Below are 23,790 nucleotides of genomic sequence, written 5' to 3'. Positions count from 1 at the left end.
ATGATTTATTAGAAGAAGCAAGGAAGCAAAAAATCAATGAGGCTTGAAAGTTATGCCTAGGAAGGACTTTTAGGTGTGGCTACCCACACATGAAACTGAGGAAAAAGTACATCAATCAGAAATGTACTGCAATTTTGAAGGAATTGAACTATTAACATAGTTTCAAGCTCAAACTTGCACATTAGGAGCAAGCAGTAACAAGTGGGCAGCTCCCAAGAAGGGCATATTGCAGGAGTATCTATGGAGCATGTTGGACAATGAAGTACTTCCCAGAGGGCAAGGGTCTAGAAAACGCAGAGAACAATGAATAAGGGACTTTCTACTAGAGAAAAGAATCAGAGTGTAATCAAGGTAAGGACCTTGAAAATGTTTGCTCAACAAAACTTCAAAGTTGCCAAGTGTATTGTATTGATAGCCGTGTATCTCTAATCTTTTCCTTTCCTGACTAGGAGTGTTTAATGGAGTTATCTGTCACAATTCCACCATTGTAACTTGCATATATATGTTGATGGCATTAGGGGACATAAAACTTGTCTTTTTGGTTCATATTGGTAGGCACCAAGTTAGTATGTCACTATCAGCTTCATCTGGGTGCAGCCTCTGCATGAAACTTGTTTTGTTTTGCTTTGTTTCCTTGGGAGGGGAATGGGTGTCTTCTATATACAAGGAGAAAAGAGAAAAGAGATTTTTAATTATCAGAAGAGTAGACTGTGGCAAAGACTATTATGTGTTAACCGAAGTCCATTTCCTTTTCCTTCAAAGGACATAGATACACTACTTTCTCCAGAATTCTTCTTGTAGTTAAATATGACTATATGACTAATTTATGGCCATTAGAATGTGGATAGAAGTGATGTGTGCCCCTTTCAAGTCTGATCTGTTGGGACACCTGGGCGGCTCATGGCTCAGTTGTTGAACATCTGCCTTTGGCTTAGGGCATGATCCCAAGGTCCTGGGATCGAGTTCTGCATCAGGCTCCCTGAAGGGACCCTGCTTCTCCCTCTGCTGATGTCTCTGCCTCTCCTTCTGTGTCTCTTGTGCATAAATAAATAAAATCTTAAAAGAAAAAAAAAAGAAAAGGTGACATTTGATCAAAGACCTATGAGAGGACAGAGTTAGCCATGTTGGTATATAGGGGGAAATATGTTCTAGGTGAGGGAACAATCAATGCAAAGGCCCTAAGGTGAGAAAATGCCTGGTATACTGAAGAAAACAGTGAGGAAGGAAAGAAGAGCAGAAGAGCAGATAAGCTAAGAGAGGTAATAGAGTTAGATCATCTCTAATGTGAGGACCTATCGGATGGTTTTGAGCAAAGGGTGACATAAATTGCCTTATATTTTAAAAAAGACCGGGATCCCTGGGTGGCGCAGCGGTTTGGCGCCTGCCTTTGGCCCAGGGCGCGATCCTGGAGATCCGGGATCGAATCCCACATCAGGTTCCCAGTGCATGGAGCCTGCTTCTCCCTCTGCCTGTGTCTCTGCCTCTCTCTCTCTCTCTCTATCACAAATAAATAAATATTAAAAAAAAAAAAGACCATGTGGCAGCTGAGCTGAGAATACAGTGTGGGAGACAGAGACAAAAGAAGGGAGATATATTAAAAGATACTAGCAGCATCCTAGGCAAGAGGTGATGGTAGCTTGGACCTGTGAGCTAGCAATAGAGGTATGAGAAGTGGTCATACTATAGTTATACTTTGAAGGTAGAGCCTTCAAGGAACTTATTCGGGTGAGAAAAAAAAGAGAGGAGTTAAGGAAGACTCCAATATGTTGTGAATATCTAACCAGGGATATACAAAGTGGCCAGAAGTTTTTAAGCATGGTAGGAGGAGTTAACTGAATGAGTTCTTCTAATAACTGAATAAAAACTTTTTTCCTTATGCTCACCTGGACATCTCTCAGTGCTGATGGTTGAGAGTCATCAAAGCAGTCTCTGGTAGCTGTTTTTAGATCTTTAACTGCCTGTTGTTGAGTCTTATATATACGGACTTTGTGGCCACTCCATCGTATGGAATCATTTTTCAGAAACACCCCAACATGTTTCAGAACTAGCATTCCTGAGAGGGAGGGGTGACTCTAAAGTTTTTAGCTTGAATAGCTGCAATGATAAAATTAAGACAGAAAGGCTGTCGGTTGAACAAATTTGGGAGAGATCAGGAATTTAGGAGTTTTGGACGTGTTAAGTTTGTGATATCTGTTGAGTATCCAAGTGAGGAAATTAAGTAAATAAGTGGAAATACAAGTCTTCAATTCATGAGAAAACACTGAGCTGGAGATAAAGGTTTGGGAGCCGTTGGTAGATGACTTTTTTTTTTTAAGATTGTATTTATTTATTCATGAGAGACAGAGAGAGGGAGAGAGGGAGAGAGAAAAAAAAGAGAGAGACACAGAGAGAGAGGCAGAGAGGAAGAGAGGCAGCAGGGAGCCTGATGGGAGACTGGAGCCCAGGACAGCGGGATCACCACCTGAGCCAAAGGCAGACCTCAACCGCTGAGCCACCCATGCATCCCCTGAATGAGATTGTTAAGGTTGATGGAAAGAAGACTGAGGGTTGAGTCCTGGGATACTCCAATATTAAGTTTGGGAAAGAAGGAGGAACCAGCACTGGAATGTGAGGAGGAGCATGCAAATGAAGTAGGAGGAAAACCAGGACAGTATGGTGTCCTGAAAACCAAGTGAAAGGAGTGTAATAAGGACTATTAAGGACTGAGTCATTAATTGTATCAAATGATAAGTCAAGGGATCCCTGGGTGGCGCAGCGGTTTGGCGCCTGCCTTTGGCCCAGGGCGCGATCCTGGAGACCCGGAATCGAATCCCACATCGGGCTCCTGGTGCATGGAGCCTGCTTCTCCCTCTGCCTATGTCTCTGCGCCTCTCTCTCTCTCTGTGACTATCATAAATAAATAAAAATTAAAAAAAAATCAAATGATAAGTCAAATATGGTGAAGTCTGAGATTTGATCCTTGGTTTTAGCAACGTGGAGGACATTAGTGACCTTGAAAGAGCAGTGTCAGTGCAGAGGTGGGAAAGAAAGCATGCCTATGTAGGTTGAAGAGAGAATGGGAAAATGGAGATAGTGTATACAGACAACCCTTAGAAGATTATTGCTGCAAAGAAATGAGGCAGTAGTTAGTGGGATAAAATTGAGTCAAGGTCAGTTTTATTTTTTAAAATGGGAGAAATAGGAGTGCCTGACTGGCACAGTCAGAAGAGCCCCCATGCTGGGTGTAGAGATTTAGTAAAGATTACTAAAATAAATAAATAAATTTTTAAAAAGAATAAAATTTTCCCAGTGAAGTAGGAAAGTCATCGGCAAGAAGTGAGGATAAGGATGCCTGGTTGGCTCAGCTGGTAAAGCATGCAACTCTTGATCTTGTCATGAGTTTGAATCTCACTTTGGACATAGAGTTTATTTATAAAAAAATAAAAAAAGTGGGGCACCTGGGTGGCTTAGTCGGTTGAGCATCCAACTCTAGATTTTAGCTAGGGGGATGATCTCACAGTCATGAGATTGAGCCCCACATGGGGCTTTGCACTCAGAGCAGACTCTGCTTGAGATTTTCTCTCTCCCTCTTCGTTTGTCCCTCCTCCTCCAAATGAATAAATAAAACTTTAAAGAATAATAAAAATTTAAAAAATTAAAGGAATATTTTTAAAAAGTGAGGATGGGAGAAGATGTAACAGACATTGGAGGAGAGTGAAGGTGTGAAAGAGTCATTTAATAAAATGTGAGGATGAATGAGGTTAAAAATGTATGATTATAAGAATATAGGAAAGTTTAATATGATTGCCAAATAGTGTTAAGGGTCAGTTTGAGGTTTGTGGTCAAGTGAGGCAAACGGCAAACTGGTATGGTTTGATGCTTTTCCCCAGTCATGATCAGCTGCATGGATGTAGGTGCAGGATGGAAAGAGAATTGGACTCAGTTTTGCTGAGTACAAAAAACTGAGAGAAAGGCAAGGGAGTTGTGAGTGTAAGCAAGAAAATAATCATGATTACTGGCCAGGGAATTTAATTTGGAGAAGAGGGGAGAGTCTTCATTAAGGGAGGGAGTGAAGAATAGGGAAATGATGGTAGAATAATGGGTTGGCAGTTCTTACAGAATTGAAGGATGGCTGGAGTATTCAGGCTCCTTCTACCTCATTATTTGCTCATTACAGAGATCTTGACTTTTGAATCTGAGTCTTCATGTTTATAGTTCTATATTTCTTTGCATCTAAAATGTGCATTTCTTCACACTTTGCCTTTCTGAAATCAGTATATATAATCGGTAGTGTGTCATGGCTTACTTGCTCTATTTTTCTGTAGTTAATAGTACAGAAAATAATGATGCATTTTACAGTTGATAACATCATATATTGGAAGAAAGATGGTGGTATCTGGCCAAGATAGACAATACTGGATGAGAGGAACAGATATGCTTTGGGTAAGAGAAAGGGAAAGAATATAAGTAGTTTGGATTTCTACATTTTAAGTTTGAGAATGAGCTATAAGCAGTTGAAAATTTAGGATTGGAAGTCCAGATTGTGATGGGACATGTGATCAAAATTATGTACAAAAATTCCTCGAGTTCTTAGGAATTTTGATTGTTTGTACCCTTTGTTTTTTCAAAAGTAATTTCAAGCGGCAGTTCTTCACTCTAGGTAGAAATTATTTCATTCGTTGCCAAAGCCTCAGCAGCCCTGCCAGATGTCATGATAATTTTCTAAGATGATAAGGTATTAATTCAAGGTTTTCAATTAAATTAGCACTGAAAAATAAGATGTGATTTAAAATATTAGTTTGTAGCCAATAAGTGATGGTGGAATTTTGCATGTCTGTAGCGATTGCATGAGAAACCTCTGATAGAAATGTCTGGTTTTAATTTATTTTCTTCTGGATGCTTTATTGAAGACCCATGTGCAAGGGGAAAAAATTAAAACCAGACAACTTCAGATCCACTGTAAATTTCACATGCCATCAGAAAGTCTAAACTAAATGTTTCTTTTGGCCACCATGCTTGAAATGCAAGCAAAAAGTAAAATCGACTCACGTTTTAATACTCCTATTTGAAATAATAAAATGGTATTTAGACCTAGGATCTATTAATCCTAGCAGTAGAACGTATAGCTTAGGTGACATTGTAAAAAAATAAAATAAATGCACACAGCAAATTATTTCTCTTTCATTTCAGGCCTATATCCTGTATTTGAAATGTGAGAAATAAGGAAATGAAAGGGGTTATTAAACTTTTTTTTTTTTTTTTTAATGCAAGTCTAGTAAAAGGTAGATTTATGGTTTCAGGTCTCTTGCCAGCAACATGAGGCCTCTACCCCCGACATCCCAACCCAGTCTTCAGGAAATGACATTTGATCAAAGATGAAATATTAGAAACCAATAAGATTTGTGAGAGGACAGCCACATGAAAAGTAATTTTACAAGCTTTATCTAAGCAAAAATAACAAAAAGAAAAGGCCCTCACCATGATCCACATTTTTACAGTTCTAGTTAGCTTCATTTATTCATTCCTTCATTTACTCAATAATTCATTTATTCTGTACCTTCTTTGGGGCCTATTATGTGGCAGGGCCTAGGCTAGGTATGGGAAATGATCAGCAAAAATGGATATGATCCCTGTCCACAGAGAAATTACTTTACCTTCTGGAGAAAGTGATGATTACATTGCATTAAAATAGCATGGAAGGTGCTCCAAGGAGAAAGACATGGAGCTAGGTGTGTCTACCAAAAGAGGAATTGGTGTGGTCAGGGAAGTCAGAGAAATTTTCCCTGTGTAAGAGGATCAATAAACATGTTTTCCACTGCAGGATATCTAGCCGATGGCGACTTAAACAGTTCAAGGCACTTATTTCTTATAACAAGAAGGAGGAGGTATTTTGATCAAGGTTTATTCAGAAGCTCAGTAATGCCATTAAAACCCTAGGCTTGGGATCCCTGGGTGGCGCAGCAGTTTGGCGCCTGCCTTTGGCCCAGGGCGCGATCCTGGAGACCCGGGATCGAATCCCACGTCGGGCTCCCGGTGCATGGAGCCTGCTTCTCCCTCTGCCTGTGTCTCTGCCTCTCTCTCTCTCTCTCTTTCTCTCTCTCTGTGACTATCATAAATAAATAAAAATTAAAAAAAGAACAAAACCCTAGGCTCTTTCCCTCTCTGCTATTCCATCCTTTCTGGTTGGGTAGGTTCATATGCTTACTCCCTAATGCTGAGGGGATGCCACAGCTCTATGTCTTCATACAATTGCATTCAAAGGCAGGAAAAGAGGCATTTCTCTTTGTGTATCTCCTTTTTTCAGAAGCTTTTTTTACCCACAAGGGATTTCAGATGCCTTTGGCCTTGGCATGCCCGTGTGCTGGCTGCAAAAGCTCATGGGAAAGCAATTATCCTACATTTTTTTAGCCTCTATAGCAGGAGTCAGGCTCTGTCAGCAAGGGAGACGAAGATGGGAAATGTTTATAAGATATCTACAATTTCTACCAAAGGAGTCTCTAGCTATGATCTGAACAAGGAGGATGACTAGAGAAGAGGCAAGGAAGAGCACTTTAGTAGGCAACAGTTTGCAAAAGGCCCTGGAGCAGGACCAAAAGACAGTCAATGGTCTAGAGAGAAACGTGAGGGACAAACCATGTAGAACTTGTCAGTTCAGGAGAAGTGATTTTATTCTGAGAGCAATGATAAGCCATTGGAGGGATTCATACAGGTGACATGATCATGTGTTTGTTTCCAGGACAGAGTGTAAACTGGAGGCCGGAATGAATGTGGTAACCTCGTAGGACCCAGTGTAGATCTCCAGGTAGAAATAAGGTTTAAAATTATATAGTTTACTAAGTTTTGTAAATTAAATTAAAATTATTTTATTCAATCAATATTTATTGCAGAATGAGAACAATTGTTCCTTGAAGCATTAGTATTATGGAAGCAATTTTTAGGAGTACCTGTTAATGTCTCTTACAATTATTGTTCCTCAGAATGTCATTTGGGAAATGTGGTTAAAGCGGTTTAAATTAACTCAGTGAATTAAAAAAAAAAAAAAAAGATGCTCAGTGAATTAAAAGCTATGCCAAACTACTGATGAGTCAGATAACGTTAGATAGTGAGTACTAATTAGTAGTAAAACAAGTGTCTTAAATTGCTGTTTTGTTGGGGCACCTGGGTGGCTCAGTCAGTTAAGTGGCTGCCTTCCACTCAGGTCATAATCCTGGGGTCCTAGGATCAAGGGGGGGCAGTTTCTTGCCCAGCTGGGAGTCTGCTTCTCTCTCTCCCTCTGCCCATCTCTCTGCTCATGCAAGCATTCTCTCTCTCTCTCAAATAAATAATAAAATCTTTTTAAAAAATGTTTTGTTTAGCAATGATAAGCTGTTTAGAAGGAGGTTTCTGGTCACCATACATGAAATATAAGCAAAAAGTAAAGTCAATATTAATACTCCTATTGAAATGTTAAACTGGTATTTAGACCTAGACATTTTATTAAGCTTTGTGGTAGAGTCTATAGTTAGGTGAAATTGTAAAAAATTAAATAAATAAAGGCACAAAACAAGTTATTCTTGTTTCGTTCTTAGGCATATATCCTATATGTGAGATCACCAAGGACTGCAGTTATGGGTAGCTGAGGGAATCTCGCAGAATGTCAAGAGAACCAGAGATTCTACAGGAGTATATTGTTGGCAATGTTGATTTTGGATCAAAGGGTGTGTAGAAAGGCAAACAGACCAGTGAAGTCTTCCCTCAAATTCCAAATTCACAAAAGGAAGGGACTGGAATAGGTGGTAGGTGGAGAGGTTGAGTTTTAGTCAATGGGGCTAGGAACAAGGCTACAGTAAGTTCCCCTGATGAACACTGGGACAGATAATAAGTTGCTTTTTTTTTTTTTTTTTACAGATTTTATTTATTTATTCATGAAAGACCCAGAGAGAGAAAGGCAGAGATGTAGGCAGGAGAAGCAGGCTCCAGGCAGGGACCCTGATGTGGGACTCGATCCTGAGACTGGATCACGCCCTGAGCCAAAAGCAGACACTCAACTGCTGAGCCACCCAGGTGTCCCTCATAAGTCCCTTAATAAAGAAGGCATCTCTATTAAAATTTAACCCAACATCAATACCACCCGAGGGCTTAAAATTCCCCCTGAAATAGAGAACCCAGAAATACTATGGCCAAATTGATTTCTTGATAAAGGTACAAAAGCAATTCAATGGAAGAAAGTCTTTCTAAAAAGAGTGCTGGAGCAACTGGATATCTACAGGTAAAAAATTCAACCTTGTCCTAAACCTCACACTTTATTAACTAAAGACATAACTTTAAAAAGACGATAGACTTAACTGTAAAAGGTAAAACTAAAAAACTTTTAGAAGAAAACATAGGAGAAAATGCTTAGGACATAGGGTTGGTGACCAGTACTTGGACATGACACTAAAAATACAAACCATGAATTTAAAAATGACCAATCTAGGAGCGTCTAGGTGGCTCAGTTGGTTGAGCATCTGCCTTCGGCTCAGGTCATGATCCTGGAGCACCAGGATTGAGCTCCGCATTGGGCTCCCTGCTCAGCACGGAGTCTGCTCCCTCTATCTCTCTGCCTGTACCGCCCCCCCCCCCAAGAACACACACATGCTCTCTCAAATAAATAACATCTTAAAAAATAAAAAAATAAAAATGACCAATCTAGACTTCATCGGAATTTAATATATTTACTGAACAAAAGACTCTGTTAAGAGGATGAAAAGACAAACTACGGAATAGGAGAAAATATTTGCAAACCACATATCTGATAAAGGACTCATATCTGGAATATATAAAAACCTCTCAAATTGTAACAGTAAAAAACAAATAATGCAATTAGAAAATGAGCAAAAGAATGAAATATTTAACTGCATAGAATATACAGATGGCAAATAAGCACATGAAAAGACATTTGATAATATGAGCCATTAGGGGAATGTAAATTAAGGTCATGATGAGATATCATGACACACCTATTATAAATGTTGATGAACTAAAATAAACAGTGAAATATCAAATGCTGATGAGGAAAAGGAGAAAATGTATCTCATATATTGCTGATAGGAATGTAAAATGGTATAGCTACTTTGAAAAATAGTTAAGCAGTTTCTTTCTTTCTTTGTTTTTTTTTTAAATATTTTATTTGTTTATTCATGATAGAGGCAGGGACATAGGCAGACGGAGAAACAGTCTTCATGCTGGGAGGGGCGGGGGGCGGGGGGGGGGGGGGGGAGGCGGGGAGCCTGATGCAGGACTCTATCCCCAGATCCCAGGATAACAAACTGAAAGGAAGGCAAGATGCTCAACTACTGGGCCATCCAGTTTCCCCTAAGCAGTTTCTGAAAAAAAACAAAAAAACAAAAAAACAAACAAACATACATGTGTCACATGACCCAGCATTGTGCTTTTGGATATTTAACCCAGAGAAATTAAAATTTATGTCTACACAAAAAGCCACGCGTGTTCCCAACAGTTTTATTTTTATTTTTTTTAATTTTTATTTATTTACTTATGATAGTCACAGAGAGAGAGAGAGGCAGAGACACAGGCAGAGGGAGAAGCAGGCTCCATGCACCGGGAGCCTGATATGGGATTCGATCCCCGGTCTCCAGGATCGCGCCCTGGGCCAAAGGCAGGCCCCAAACCGCTGCGCCACCCAGGGATCCCCCAACAGTTTTATTTGTAATAGCCGAAACCAGGAAACAACCAAAATATTTTGTAATAGGTGAATAGTTAAACAAAAAATAAGTTTGTACATACATATATCTTATTGGTTTTGCTTTTCTGGAGGATCCTAATACACCAGGAATGCTACTCGGCAATAAAAAGGAATGCACCGTTGATACATGCATTAACTTGAACGGTTTTCAAGGACATTGTGCTGAGCGTAAGCAGCTAATCTCAAAAAGTCATACAATGCATGAGTCAATTTATATAACATTCTTGAAATGTCAAAATTACACGAATGGAAACAACATCGTTGAATCTTGAACAACATGGGTTTGAACTATGCAGGTCCACTTATACATGGATTTTTTTTTTCAGTAAATATAGTATAGTACTGTACATATATTTTCTCTTATGATTTTCTTTCTCTTTTATTTTTTCTTTCTCTTTCTTTCTTTCTTTCTTTCTTTCCTTTCTTTTTTAACAGAAACTTTCTTTTTTTAAAGTATATTCTATACCGACCATAGGGCTGGAACTCACAAATATTTTTAAAGATTTAATTTATTTGAAAGAGAGAGCACATACGCACTCCAGTCCTAGTGCTAGGGTGGGGGCAGAGGAAGAGGGAGGAGCGAACTCCTTGCTGAGCAGGGAGCCCAAAGCTGGGCTGGATCCCCTGATCCTGAGATCCTGACCTAGTCTATGTCAGACGCTTAATCAACTGAACCACTCAGGCATCCCTCACAAGGAATTCTTAATAACATTTTCTTTTTGCCAGTTTATTTTATTATAAGAATACAGTATAAAATACATATAACACACAAAATATGTGTTAATCGACTGTGTTATTGGTAAGGCTTCTAGTCAATAGTAGGCTATTAGCAGTTATGTTTTGGGGAGTCAAAAATTGTACGGATTTTTGACTATGCAGGTCTCCTGAATCTCTGCATTAAGAGTCAACTGTAATGGTGGCCAAGAGTTAGTCCCCTGCATGTTACTATAAAAAGGTAGCCCCTGGAGATCTTTGTGGTGATGAAATAGTTCTGTACCTTGACTGTGGTAGTGTTTTCATGAATTGCCACATGTGATAGAATGATAATAGGACTATCCAAACATTTATATCAATGTCAGTTTCCTGGCTTTAATATGTACTATAATTACATAAGATGTATCAATGGGAGGAACTGGGTGACAAGCACACAAAACTTTTCTGTACTGTTTTGGTAACTTCCTGTGAAATCTCTAATTATTTCAAGATAAAAATTTTAAAAGAAAATACCCTCTGAGACATCTCTCCCTTGCCTTCTTTCATCTTTTTGTGCATTTCCTCTTTCCCTGGACATGGTTTTCTCTTTAGAGCTAGGTGCTAGGTATTAGGGTGCTGAATCTCTTTCTTTCCCCTCTTTCCATATGTATTGCGTTTTCTTTTAACTGGCCATAATGCAGAACCAAGTTATTCTCCAGCCTCCTGCTAATCCTATTCTTTTAATAAAGGTTATGTTTTCAAGTGCTTAATTTTAAAAGCAAAAATAAATAAATAAATAAATAAATAAATAAATAAATAAATAAATACAGGAGCATTCTTTTTTTTTTCTTTTTTAAATCTCTTTAAAAACAAACTCCGTAAAACTAACTTTTGTATTTTAAAGAACTCTGTTAATCATTGTTTTTAAGGTCAGTAGCCTACAATTCAAAGATGTTTCCAACACTGGTCTCAGAAGATCATTTTTGCATTATATGTATGAAGCATTAATAATATTCTTGGTGTGTTTAGATGATGATAGCAAATTCAGAATTTACTGGGAAGACAAGGATATCAAATATTGTGCTCCATTCGTTTTTCATATACACCCACACGTCAAAAAAATAACCCTTTGCCAGGCCATATGTCCAAAGTGGAAAATATGATCTTTACAACCAGAGAACATCAAACTGAATACAGTCCTTTCCTGAGGGCTTACATACTGAATCTGGCAACACTTTGGAAAAGTACTACTTTAGGTTCTCAAGAACCCGGAGAGCCCTCTATGCTCAGTCCTTTGAAAAAATTATGAGTTGCAGGTGTTTAAATTTTCCAGTTTTTTGGGTGTGTGTGTGCTGGGGGTGGGAGGTGTCTGTGTCTTTTCATTAAATAACCAGTCCTAACAACAAACAAGGATTCCACTCTATGGAAGTGGTATTTACACTTAATGCACTACTGCATTTTCTCCCATCCTTTTGCCTTCTTATTTCTTCCAATCAAACCTTTCACCTCAGTTCTAAACTGCAGTATTTAACGAAGCGCCCAACAGAAATGAAGCAAGTAGATACACACACACACACACACACACACACACACACACACACACACACAAAAGGGACACCCCAGGACGCGGCAGTTGCAGAGGCTTGAGATCGAAGGAAGTTTGTCCCTTCCGGAGACCCGTCCTGGCGTTAGCCTGCAGCAAGATGGCGGCGGTCTCAATGTCAGCGGCGCTGAGGCGAATGCTGTGGGGGAAAAGGGCCGCGGCTGCAGCCGCCGTTTCCGTTTCCAGGGTTCCTACCAGGTAACGGGACTGTGAGGCTTCTTCTTCTTCCAGCTCCTGGGGTCCTTCCACTTTTGCGGAGGTCTCCGCTGACTGGGTCCGGGAGAAGGCCTCGGGGAAGGCGTTCTCCGCTGACCCCTTGGTCCGGAGAGGGCAGGCGGGTTTGGGATTGGCCGCGCTACAGGGGCGCCGGCCCCGGCGAGTGGGGGCGTGAGTGCGGGGACGGCGGCGGAGGACGCGTGGCCTGGTGGCAGCTCCCGGCCTGAGGCTGTGGGAGAGGGTCTGCGGGGTGGGGTTGTCTCCGGGGCTGTGGGCCGAGCCCTCGCCCCCAGAGGAGGGGAGGAGTCTTCCTCCTCATTCCGCCTGCTCTGCGCGCTCCTCGGTTTTTCACCTGTGGGCCCATCCCTCCGCTCCTTGCGGGAAGGCTAAACCCCTCTCTCCCTTCCTCGGCTTTAGGTGGTATTAGTGGGTCTCTGTGCAGAAAGACTGTCTGTTTTATTCCTCAGACCGCTTGGCCGGAATTGATGGTTAGTGGACATGTCCCTGGCAGTAATCTTTGGAAGGTAATCTTGAAACGGCTGGTGGTGATGTCGGGGTGTTTCCTCTCCAGAATCTTATTAAAAGCTCCACAGTGACTCAGGGATTGTTGCTGTTACCGTTCTGCTTTGCAGCGTTGTTGTTGTTTTTTTTGTTCGTTTGTTTGTTTTTGTTTTTGTGTGTGTGTGGTTTTATTTTTTTTTTATTTTATTTTTTTTGTGATGGTGGTTTTATTTCGACTGCATCACTTCATTCTCGGTTTCCCTGTTCCGAATTTTCCTGACTTTGTTACTGACACAGCAGCAGCGCGCGTGCGCGCGTACACACACACACACACACACACACACACACACAGTAGTATTTTTGTCTGCAAAGAATAATGTTTTATCGCTGTTTTCGCTGCTTATATTAGAAACCAGGGTGTGTATATGGAATATCCTTATGCAGGCTCTGGAGAGACTACGCTAAGTGCTTAGAATGACCTGGAAAGACTGTATGGACAGTTGGGAGTGGTTAGGAATTGATCTAGTCAAATGCTAATTATATTAAAATATAAAGGGAATGCAGAGAATTAGAAGGAGAGTTAACTGGAGAGGATTTTTTTTTTTTTTTAGGGGTTTAAATGGTGGGTGTTGGGGAGGTGGGGAGAAGAGGGTGTTCTGGGTGTGTAGGGTGGGTGGCTTTCGAAAAGCGCTGAAGCTTTGAGGGCAGTAGTAGATATACACATAATGTAGTCGTTCAAACATAAGGATGCTAAGATTGAGGAAAGGTAAACAAGTTTGTGGTCAACCATTCTACATGTGGGGAACTCGAAGACGGCTAAGCGCTTCTCTAAGTAAAATGTCCCGCTGGTTTGAGTCAGGCTGTTAAGAGAGGTGATCCAGGTTAGTTCTTGTTCTCCTAGACGTTATGGAGATTAATTTTGCACTCCCAACTAATAATGTATTCACAGTAGCCCTAGAACTCAAAACAAATGTGAAGGATCCACTGGTGCGTGGCTAATTGAAGACAAGACTGTATATCTAAGCTTAGGTCACAGCCATTTTGTCAGCTATTGTTGTAGTTGAACTTAAGATACTGGATTTTGGAAATTTTCAAGTTTATTTATAATGAGAGACAGACGGAGGCAGACACATAGGCAGAGGGAGAAGAAGCAAGCTCCCCATGGGGAGCCTGATGAAGGATGCGATCGCAGGATCCTGGGATCATGGCCCCAGCCAAAGGCAGACGCTCAACCACTGAGCCACCCAGGCGTCCCTGGCTTTTCATTCTTAATTTTTCTCTTTCCATTATGATTTGAAAGTAATGATCTGAAAAATTTGTGGATGGAAAGCGAGCCATTTTGGGTGCCTGGGTGGCTCAGTGGGTTAGGCATCTGGTTTCTGCTCAGGTCATGATCCCAGGGTCCTAGGATGCAGCTGCGCGTCAAGCTGTGTGTCTGGTTCCTTGATCAGCAGAGAAACTGCTTCTCACTCTCCCTGCCACACTCCTTGCTTGTGCTTTCTCTGTCAAATAAAACACAACCTTTAACTTTTTTTTTTTTAAAAAGGAAAGCACCAATTAATGGGATAATCTAAATCTAAAATTCATTTTATTGTAATGCTTATAAAACATTTGCAAGTAATGTAACATTTCAGATCACTTGAGTAAAATGAGGAAGATAGAATCAGGCATTTGGTAAGAAGGGGAGTAGTGAACAAAAAATATACTGAAGAAAAGAATTATCAGTAGAAGGAAAGAAGCAGTTACATTAACTTGTATGACATTAACTATAGTATATCAGTAAAAAATAAGAGCAAACCAAAAAACCCAACATACATAAGGGTTAAAAATTATTTAAACAGTGTACATGGGATCCCTGGGTGGCTCAGCGGTTTGGCGCCTGCCTTTGGCCCAGGGCGCGATCCTGGAGACCCGGGATCGAATCCCACGTCGGGCTCCTGGTGCATGGAGCCTGCTTCTCCCTCTGCCTATGTCTCTGCCTCTCTCTCTCTCTCTGTGTGACTATCATAAATAAATTAATTAATTAAAAAAATTAAAAAAAAAATAAACAGTGTAGATGGGGCAACCCGGGTGGCTCAGTGATTTAGCGCTGCCTTCAGCCCAGAGCGTGATCCTGGAGACCTGGGATCGAGTCCCACGTTGGGCTCTCTACATGGGGCCTGCTTCTCCCTCTGCCTGTGTCTCTGCCTCTCTCTCTCTGTGTGTGTGTCTCTCATGAATAAATAAATAAAAATCTTAAAAACAAAATAGTGTAGATGATTCGCTTGATCTAGTTACTGAGCTCATGCTCTAGAGTGTCCCAGTTTCCACATGCTTCTCATTTCTCTGGATTGAATGAGAAGGGGGGGAAACCTGGATAAATAGCCTACATGTATTCTTACTTTCCCTGACTTTTCTATGGAATTGTCCACGGTAAGGCTAACAATTTAGGATTTTAATCTAAAAGCTAGATAAACTGGTGCTCTGTTTCAAATAGCAATACTTTGGACTCCATGCTTGATACAGTAGTTTTTGTTTTCTTTAACCTATTTACAGGTACTTATCTAGCCCTGTTTTATCACTTCTCATTTTGAACTGAGTCTTGTGTTTACCTCAGCACAGTTCCTTAGGGTCTGCGTAGGGTATTAATGACTGTTGTGGGAACTAAGTGTATGGATGGATCTTTTTTGTGAGGCTTATTTTGTGCTCCTGTCTGGGGCTGTGTTGTGTCGCCCTATTTCCTTTTCCAGCATTAGATAAGCCAGTATGAAATTATGAGTCTCCAGGAACCTCCAGTGAGTAAGATGTAGTAAAGATGACAGTCCTAAGGTTGACCAGAATTCTGTGTATATCACACCTTGCTGGGAAACTGTCTCAGCTCAATTTGGAGAAACATTTAGGATATTTAAAACCATGGGCAGCCCGGGTGGCTCAGCGGTTTAGCGCTGACTTGAGCTCAGGGTGTGATCCTGGAGTCCCACATCGGGCTCCCTGCATGGAGCTTGCTTCTCCCTCTGCCTGTGTCTCTGCCTCTCTCTTTCTCTCTATGTCTCTCATGAGTAAATAAGTAAAATCTTTAAAGAAATAAAAATAAAACCAGGTGTTGGCTTCTACTTCAGATAAGCTGGATAAATTTCTCTCTGAAGGGCAGCTACTTTTGTTGTCTCTGAAACATATCAAAGCCAAGTTTAGTGAGCTTGAAATATCTCTAAAATGTCTTTTTTTTTTTTTTTTTTTTTTTTTAAGTAGGCTCCACACCCTGTATGGAGCCCAAGGTGTGGCTTGAACTCATGACCCTGAGATCAGGACCTGAGTGAGATCAAGAGTTGGACGCTTAACCAACTGAGCCACCCAGGCACCCCTAAAATACCTTCTAATAGGTTTCGTTGTTTTGCTTATTTTCCTCATTAAGAAATATCCATAGTTGGTCTGTTTTCTTCAGTAGTAGACATCTTTGTTGAATTCTTCTTAGGAGAATTAAATATTTTAATACTAATAAATATTAGAATAGTAATAGTGGCACATAGTAAACCTTGCCTAAATAAACACTACTTTTATTATTGGTTCCAATATCTGAATATTTTTTTTCTTTCATCTTCATGATAGATATTGTGGTAGATGATATTATTTAAAATATTTGCTTGTGTTCTCTGTGACAGGATTATACATCTCTACCTTATTAGCTAGTCGATTTCTTTGGGCCAATGAAATATTACTGGCAATAATATGCCATGTCAAGCAGAAGCTTTAAGAGCTGTCCCATGTTTTGCCATGTCCCTTTTCCCTCTGCCTATGAGATGGATATTTTAGGTGGGATTTTTTTTTCTTTTAGCTTAGATCCTGAAACGAATATCACATGGAGTAAAGCTAGAAGCTGATTCTTACAGGCTATATAAAATATAAAGTGTTTGTTGTAAGTTACAAAGATGTTTGGGTTGTTGGTTGCTTCAACATAAACAACCTATACTAACCCCCTTTTACATGTACATACATACATACATACATACTTGTAAACGAGCAGTTTTTAGCACCATTGAGTGAGGCCACAGGCTTTAGGAGAGCTGGAATTTTTTTTTTTTTTACCTATTTTTGTATCTTTCATGGCACCCATGTAATGGCTCACAAATAACAGGTAAATGTTTATCACATAGGGACGTATGGGTGGCTCAGCGGTTGAGCATCTGCTTTTGGCTCAGGGCATGATCTCGGAATCCCCGGATCCAGTCCCACATCAGGCTCCCCACAGGGAGCTTGCCTCTCTCTCTATGTCTCTGCCTGTCTCTCTGTGTCTCTCATGAATGGGTAAATAAAAAGGTAGGCGCCCAACCGCCAAGCTACCCAGGCGTCCCTGTATTCAAATTTTTAAAAAGAAGTGGAAATGAATTTATTTGGGAAAGGATATTCATGGAACATGAGTACTTTTTAGGAATAAGAGTAACTAAATGTGATTATTAAATTTGCGTTCTGTAAGCCACTTCACATGAAATTTTAAAAAGTTAATGTTACATTGGACTTAATGGAGAAAGAAGGAACAGTTTGGTTCCCTTGTAATACATGTTTTCTGGGATGGGGTGAATATAGAATAAAACAATTTCAAATGGAAAAGCTTCTAAAAAATATATACCTTGATGAAAATTGACAATCATTTTTATGGGATTTGTTCTGAGCACAAATTACTAATAGCTGACATTTATGTCTCACTGTATATTAGCCACTGCGCCAGTACTTTACCTGTGTTATCTTATTTATTTCTCACAGTAATCCTATGAACCAAGGTTCTTATTTTTCAGATGAGGAAACATAACAGATGAGGAAACAGATTTTTAAATGTGCATTATTAGGAAATAGTCCGGTTTAAGCAGTCTAAAGGAACATGTTGACTTCAGTAGTCTGAAATATATGTCTGATAATAGTAAATTAAAACCTGAGTGTTTTCTCTGTTTTTCTTTTGCAAATGTGTTTATTTGAGAAACTATCTGATGCTCTTTACTTTCACTTCCACTGTGAAGGCACTTCCACTGTGCCTTTTGTACAATGAGAGCTACTTTTTTTGTTTTATTCTTTTCCTTTAGGTTTTGTAATTATTTTTTGGTGAGAAATTTTGTATATGTGACTTGCTTATTATACTTTCTTACCCTGTTAAACAAAATGCATGTGATATGTGTTAAGCAAGGTAAACAGAACATATATTTCTTATTCCAGTGACCATTAGGAGAAAGTTATTGTATGCTGATGCCTTTAAAAACTATCAAGTGTTTGCTATACTTTCTGAGTTCTTTTGTCTGCTTTTTAATAGTGTTTTTGTGTCCTTTTTTGATTGGTTTGCTTCTCTTTAGCAGTTTCACTACCCTTTTTCATTTATCATGAGTTTGAATACCAAGCCAGTAAACTGTTAGGATTTTGTGTAAAATAAAGTAGGCTTAATGAAGCTGGGATGATGGCTGAATTTTATATTGTTGTGATTAAAACCTTGAACTTTAAGTTTGGCAGATGATTACATACAATACATGAGCTCTTATTATAACTTTTCTTTTTTAGTTTGCAGTATCCAAAGACCCTGGTGGAACCTTATGATACCTGAATTATGGAGTGGCCAAATTCTTCACAACGACTTTCATCTAAAAATTTGGATATTTTAGCAAACTATTCTGTCTTTTGTCTTTTAAGTAGTGGCATGAGTGCGCTTTAGAATTTTTATTTCAAATTTTATTCTGTTATTTGGATAGGTGAATACAATTTTGGGTTCTTTAGAACTAGTTAGTTGTCAAATATGACCTTTTTATTTTTGTCTTTATTCATTAGACTTAATTTTTTCTTTTATGGCATTATGATCAGTTTAGTGGTTTTTAAACCCTTGCTGTGCATCAAAATCACCTGTGTGTGCATAAAAAATTCAAATGCCTTGGCCCCAATATATAGTAGTTCAGTAAATTTAGGTTGAGGCTTAGCTCTGTGGTGATTTTGATGGGAAGCTAGGGCTGGAAACTACTGTTGGTGAGTTTTAAAATAGTTTCCATGCTATATCTTAAAGACTTCAAAACGCATTTTTCCTGGGGGGGGGGGGGTGGGTGGGTGGGTGGAGATTTCCAGAAACAAAGAAAAATTCCATTTTTACATATTTCCCTAATCTAAATTAAGTTTTATGCTTTTCTCCGATATACTGTATGGAGGCTTTTTCTTGGAGAAATTTTCCTTTGAGGCAGAGCAGGCATTTTGATAATTTTGGAGAAAGCAGGCCATGTTACTTGCTCTCTAGAGACTCTTGTTCTTCCTTTTGGAAGGGCTCAGGTTTAATATAGCGCAGCTGTTGAACTCTGCCCTTCGAAGTTTTAAGAAGAAAGTGTTTTATCCTTTAAAATGGAAATGCCTTTTTTAGGGAGGTGGTCTTTGGCTAGATATAGTTCTCTAAGAAAGTTGCATATTTTCTAGAGTTCTTTTGTTTCAGTGTTTTCATAGAATTGTTTCAGATGTTGAGAGCATAGTCTCTGAGAGTAAAGATGTGGCTGCTTTTGTGATATGTTTTGCTATATCCTTAACAAAGCTAGATGAAGAGTTTATTTCTTTGTGTCTTCTAGGACTCGAAAATATGTTCTTTCCTTTATTCAGCCACTCCATACATAAGTAAATGGTCCTTGAATAGGGTTTACTAGACAAAAGATCCTGTTCTAGATGACTGTTCAGCAAGCCATATGCTTCTCCTAAAAATGTCAGTCTGTCTTGATGAGCTTTAAAGTGAATGCAGATGTTTTGGCTCTTTTGAGGACTACCACTTTTTGTGTGGAAAGAGCACTTCTTTTTCAGGAGATTTCTTCACTATACTTACAGAAATTTGCATGAAATTTATATTTGTAACTTGTCTTTTAAGTTTAATGAAATTATATTTAATTAGGCATTAGTAATTTGAATTTAATTTTAATATTCTTAGGACAAATCAGATTTGGGGAAATAAAATAGGTCTCAATATGGCTTTTGTTAAGATTTTATATTTATTTAGTCTTCTTAAAAATTTGGAACTCAGCGCTCTATAATTTTTACCTTTATTCAATGACAGGTGATATTTTGACAGGAAGGATTACCTTTTTAGATGTTCATTGCCTTCTACTTTGCTAGGTTAACTCTGGAAGTTATAGTCCATAGATTCATACAGTGTTTGAGTTGGGATAAAACTGTAGGATCATCCTACCTGACCTTTTGTTTAATGCAAGAATTTCTAGAATTTCCTGCTTCTTTATTATCTAACAATTGAGGAATAAATGCTGAATTTTTGGTAGCCCATCTGTACTTTTAAATTCATTGGTAAATGATGTTTCCCTTTAATACTATATAGAAAAATTCTAACCCCCATGCACATGTTAGCCTTGCAGATAGATAATTGAAAACCTTTGTCATTACCCATTCTCCCCTTTAAGTCTGTGCTCCAGGCTTAACATATCTGTTTTTTTCTTTTTTTACCCTTTATTAATTTATCACCAGATTTCCTTTTTTTTTTTTTTTTTTTAATCACCAGATTTCCTAATGCTTTTCTACCTCTTGGTACTCCTGAGGATGGGTTCCATTTTGCCAGTATTGTTCTTTGAGCTATATACTGTACTATTAACTAAATGAGATTATCAGAGTTGATAATTTAGCTAAAATTGAATTAATGAAAAAAAGTTGACTCTTAAGTTGGAATTTAAAAAATTTTATCTTTAAAATTATAAAGAAAAATTCACTTTTTCCTTTTGGGGAACAGTTTTTAGAATTTAATACATGTCATGTATAGATTTGTGTAATCACCACAATATTCAGGGTACAGGGTACCAAAAGACTTCATTACCCCAAAAGACTCCCTCTTGTTATCCCTCCCTACTCTTAAAATCCCTGGCAGTAAGTTATCTTTTCTTCATCTCCATAGTTTTGTAATTTTGAGACTGTAATATAAATGGAGCCATTCAGTATATAGTCTTGTGAAGATTAGTTTCTTTCACTCAGCATGAGATTTATCCAAGTTGTTGTGTTTATCATTAGTTATCATTTTTTATTGCTAAGTAGTACATATTTTATTGTGTGGATGTGTCCCATAATCTATCCATTCACTCCTTGAAGGGCGTTTGGATTATTTCTGGGTTTTGACGGTTATAAATAGAGCCACTATCAATAAACATTTGTGTATAGGAGTTTATGTCAACATGATTTCATTTCTCTAGAGTAGCTACCCAGGAGGGAGAATCCTGGGTCATTGGTAATATATATTTAACTTTACAAGGTATTGCTAAAACGTTTTTCAGAGTGGTTGTACCATTTTGGTCTTCTGTCAGCAATGTATGAAAGTTTTGTTGCTTTGCCTCCTCATTGACATTGATATTGTCAGTGTTTTTTAGTTTAGCCATTTTAGTAGATGTATAATGATACCTCATTGTGGGTTTTATTTTTTATTATATTTTTTAAAAAATATTTTATTTAGTTATTTGAGGGAGAGAGAGCACAAACAATGGGGTGGGGTGCTGACAGAGAGACAAGCAGACTCCCCACTGAGCGTGGAGCCTCCCATGAGCTTGATCCCAGGACCCCTAGATATGACCTGAACTGAAGTCGATGTTTGTTTGTTTATTTATTTGACTTTTTTAAAAAAGATTTTTATTTATTCGTGAGAGACACAGAGAGAGAGAGAGACAGGCTCCATGCAGGGAGCCCGACGTGGGACTCGATCCCGGGTCTCCAGGATCACACTCCGGGCTGCAGGTGGCACTAAACCACTGTGCCACCGGGTTGCCCTATTTATTTGATTTTTAATTTTAATTTAAATTCACTTTGAATTTATATATAATGTGTGTGTATATATATAGTACATAGTATATACAATATATAGTATAACACCCTAGTGTGTGTGTATATGTGTATATATATATATAGTACATAGTATACACAGTATATAGTATAACACCCAGTGCTCACCCCATTACAAAATAAGATGTTTGAGCCACCCAAGCATCCCTTCATTGTGATTTTTAAATAACATCTTTATTGAGATAGAATTTATAGGCCATAAAATTCACTTACATAAAGTAAAATTTGATGGTTTTTAGTATATTCACAGAGTTGTGCAACCATTCATTATCAATTTTAGAACATTTTTATTAACCCAAAAAGAAATTCTATGCCCACTAGCTGTTACTTCCTGTTTCTCCCTTTCTCCCAGCCCTAGGCAATCACTGATCTACTTTCTGTCTCTGTAGATTTGCCAACTCTGGACATTTTCTATAAATGGAATCACATGTGATCTTTTGTGACTGGCTTCTTTTACTTAGAGTAATGTTTTCAAATTGTAGCGTGTATCAGTGCTTTATTCCTTTTTATTGTTAAATAATTTTCTGTTGTATGGACATACCACATTTTATTTATCCCTTAGTTGATGGACATTGGGGTTGTTTCTGCTTTTGGCTATTATGAATAATGACCTATAAAACATGCTTATACAAGCTTTGTGTAGACCTATGTTTCTATTCTTTTGGGAATATACAGAAATGTTGAATTGTTGGATAATGTTGTATTTTCTGTTTTGCCTTTTGACAACTGCCGGACTCTTTCCAAAGTGGCTGCACCATTTTATATTCCCACCAGCAGGGAATGAGAGTTCCAGCATCTTCACAACCTTGCTAATGCTTGTTACTATTTTATTATAATCATCTGGTGAAGTGGTATCTAGTGGTTTTGATTTGTATTTCTGTGATAGCTAACTCATTGTGGTTTATATTTATTTCCCTAATGGTTGATGATACTGAATTTTTGGGAAGTGTTTGTATTTTTTTACCCATTTTTTAATTGGGCTGTTTGTTTTCCTTTTTTTGTTGTTGTTATTAAATATTTTATTTTATTTTAAAAGATTTTAATTATTTGACAGAGTAAAAGAGCACACGAACAGGGGGAGCTGCAGGCAGAGGTAGAAGAAGCAGGGGGGCCCCTGCTGAACAAGGAGTCTGATGAGGGGCTCAATCCCAGGACCCTGGGATCATGACCTGAGCCAAAGGCAGGTGCTTAACTGACTGAGCCATCCAGATGCCCCAAGATTTATTTTAGAGAGAGGGAGAGTGTGCACATACTGCAGGGAGGGACAGAACATCCTTATCTTTGGTACCAAGTTTTAAAAATGTTGGGGAGAGGCACCTGGTGGCTCAGTCAGTTAAGCATCTGCCTTCAGCTCAGATCGTGATCCCAAGGTCCTGGGATCAGAGCCTGCCATTGTGTCTGGCTTCTTGCTCTGTGGGTAATCTGCTTCTCCATCTTCCTTTGCCCCTCCTGCTTGTTCTCTCTCTCAAATAAATAATAAAATCTTAAAAAAAAAATGAAATAAGGGCAGCCCAGGTGGCTCAGTGGTTTAGTGCCTGCCTTAGGCCTGGGCCATGATCCTGGAGACCTGGGATCAAGTCCCATGTCGGGCTCCCTGCATGGAGCCTGCTTCTTCCTCTGCCTGTGTCTCTGCCCTTCTCTCTCTCTGTTACTCATGAATAAATAAATAAATGATTAAAAAATAAAAATCATTTAAAAAATAAAATAAAAATGTTAGGAGAAATAATTAGTGAGAGTAAATAGCCTAAGGGTTTACTATGATATTGTCATTCTTTGTAATTCTACTTGTGTGTGTGTGTGTGTGTATATATATATATATATATATATATATATATATGACGTTGGAAATTAGGTGTAATGAAAGCTAGGCCTCCTGAACAAAAATTAAGGACAGGAATATTTTATATTGAGATATCTTTAGGGAACAAATAATGTGTTTATATATTATGTAGGCTGGCTTCTTACCTTTTTTTTTTTTTTAATGATTTTATATATTTATATGAGAAAGAGAAAGTGCAGGAGCAGGGGGAGGAGAAGAAAGGGAGAAACAGACTCCCCAATGAGTATGGAGCTTGATGTGGGGCTCGATCCCTGAATCCTGAGATCATAATCTAAGCCCAGGTCAGACACTTCACAGACTGAGCTAACCCAGGTTCTCCTTTTTACCTTTTTCCTTAAGGAACTCTGGAATTTTGCTTGCTGGGTTTATTCATTCATTCAGAAATATTTGTAATTTTTTCTACTTCCAAAGGACTGAATTTCTACAGGC

At 38.8% G+C, this 23,790-nt stretch overlaps 1 protein-coding gene across 5 annotated transcripts in view; it reads left to right on the top strand.

The window, feature by feature from the left end:
* Positions 1–12,039: 12,039 nt before the first annotated feature.
* The window catches only part of NDUFS4 (NADH:ubiquinone oxidoreductase subunit S4), a 112,470-nt gene continuing 100,719 nt past the window's right edge, over positions 12,040–23,790 (top strand). For 4 of the 5 annotated variants that reach the window (XR_013378512.1, XR_013378511.1, XM_077895997.1 and 1 more), the window contains exon 1: positions 12,040–12,197. Coding sequence is in view for 3 of the 5 variants with exons in the window: in XM_077895997.1 (XP_077752123.1) it covers positions 12,100–12,197 (98 nt within the window). In the remaining 2 variants the exon portion in view is untranslated. Of the gene's footprint in view, positions 12,198–12,569; positions 12,740–23,790 lie in introns of those variants that run through there. The other variant, XM_077895998.1, reaches the window with a different exon arrangement.

Source organism: Canis aureus, chromosome 4 (assembly GCF_053574225.1).
Source record: "Canis aureus isolate CA01 chromosome 4, VMU_Caureus_v.1.0, whole genome shotgun sequence".
Lineage (NCBI taxonomy): Eukaryota > Metazoa > Chordata > Mammalia > Carnivora > Canidae > Canis > Canis aureus.
This window is presented reverse-complemented; position numbering and strand designations above follow the sequence as displayed.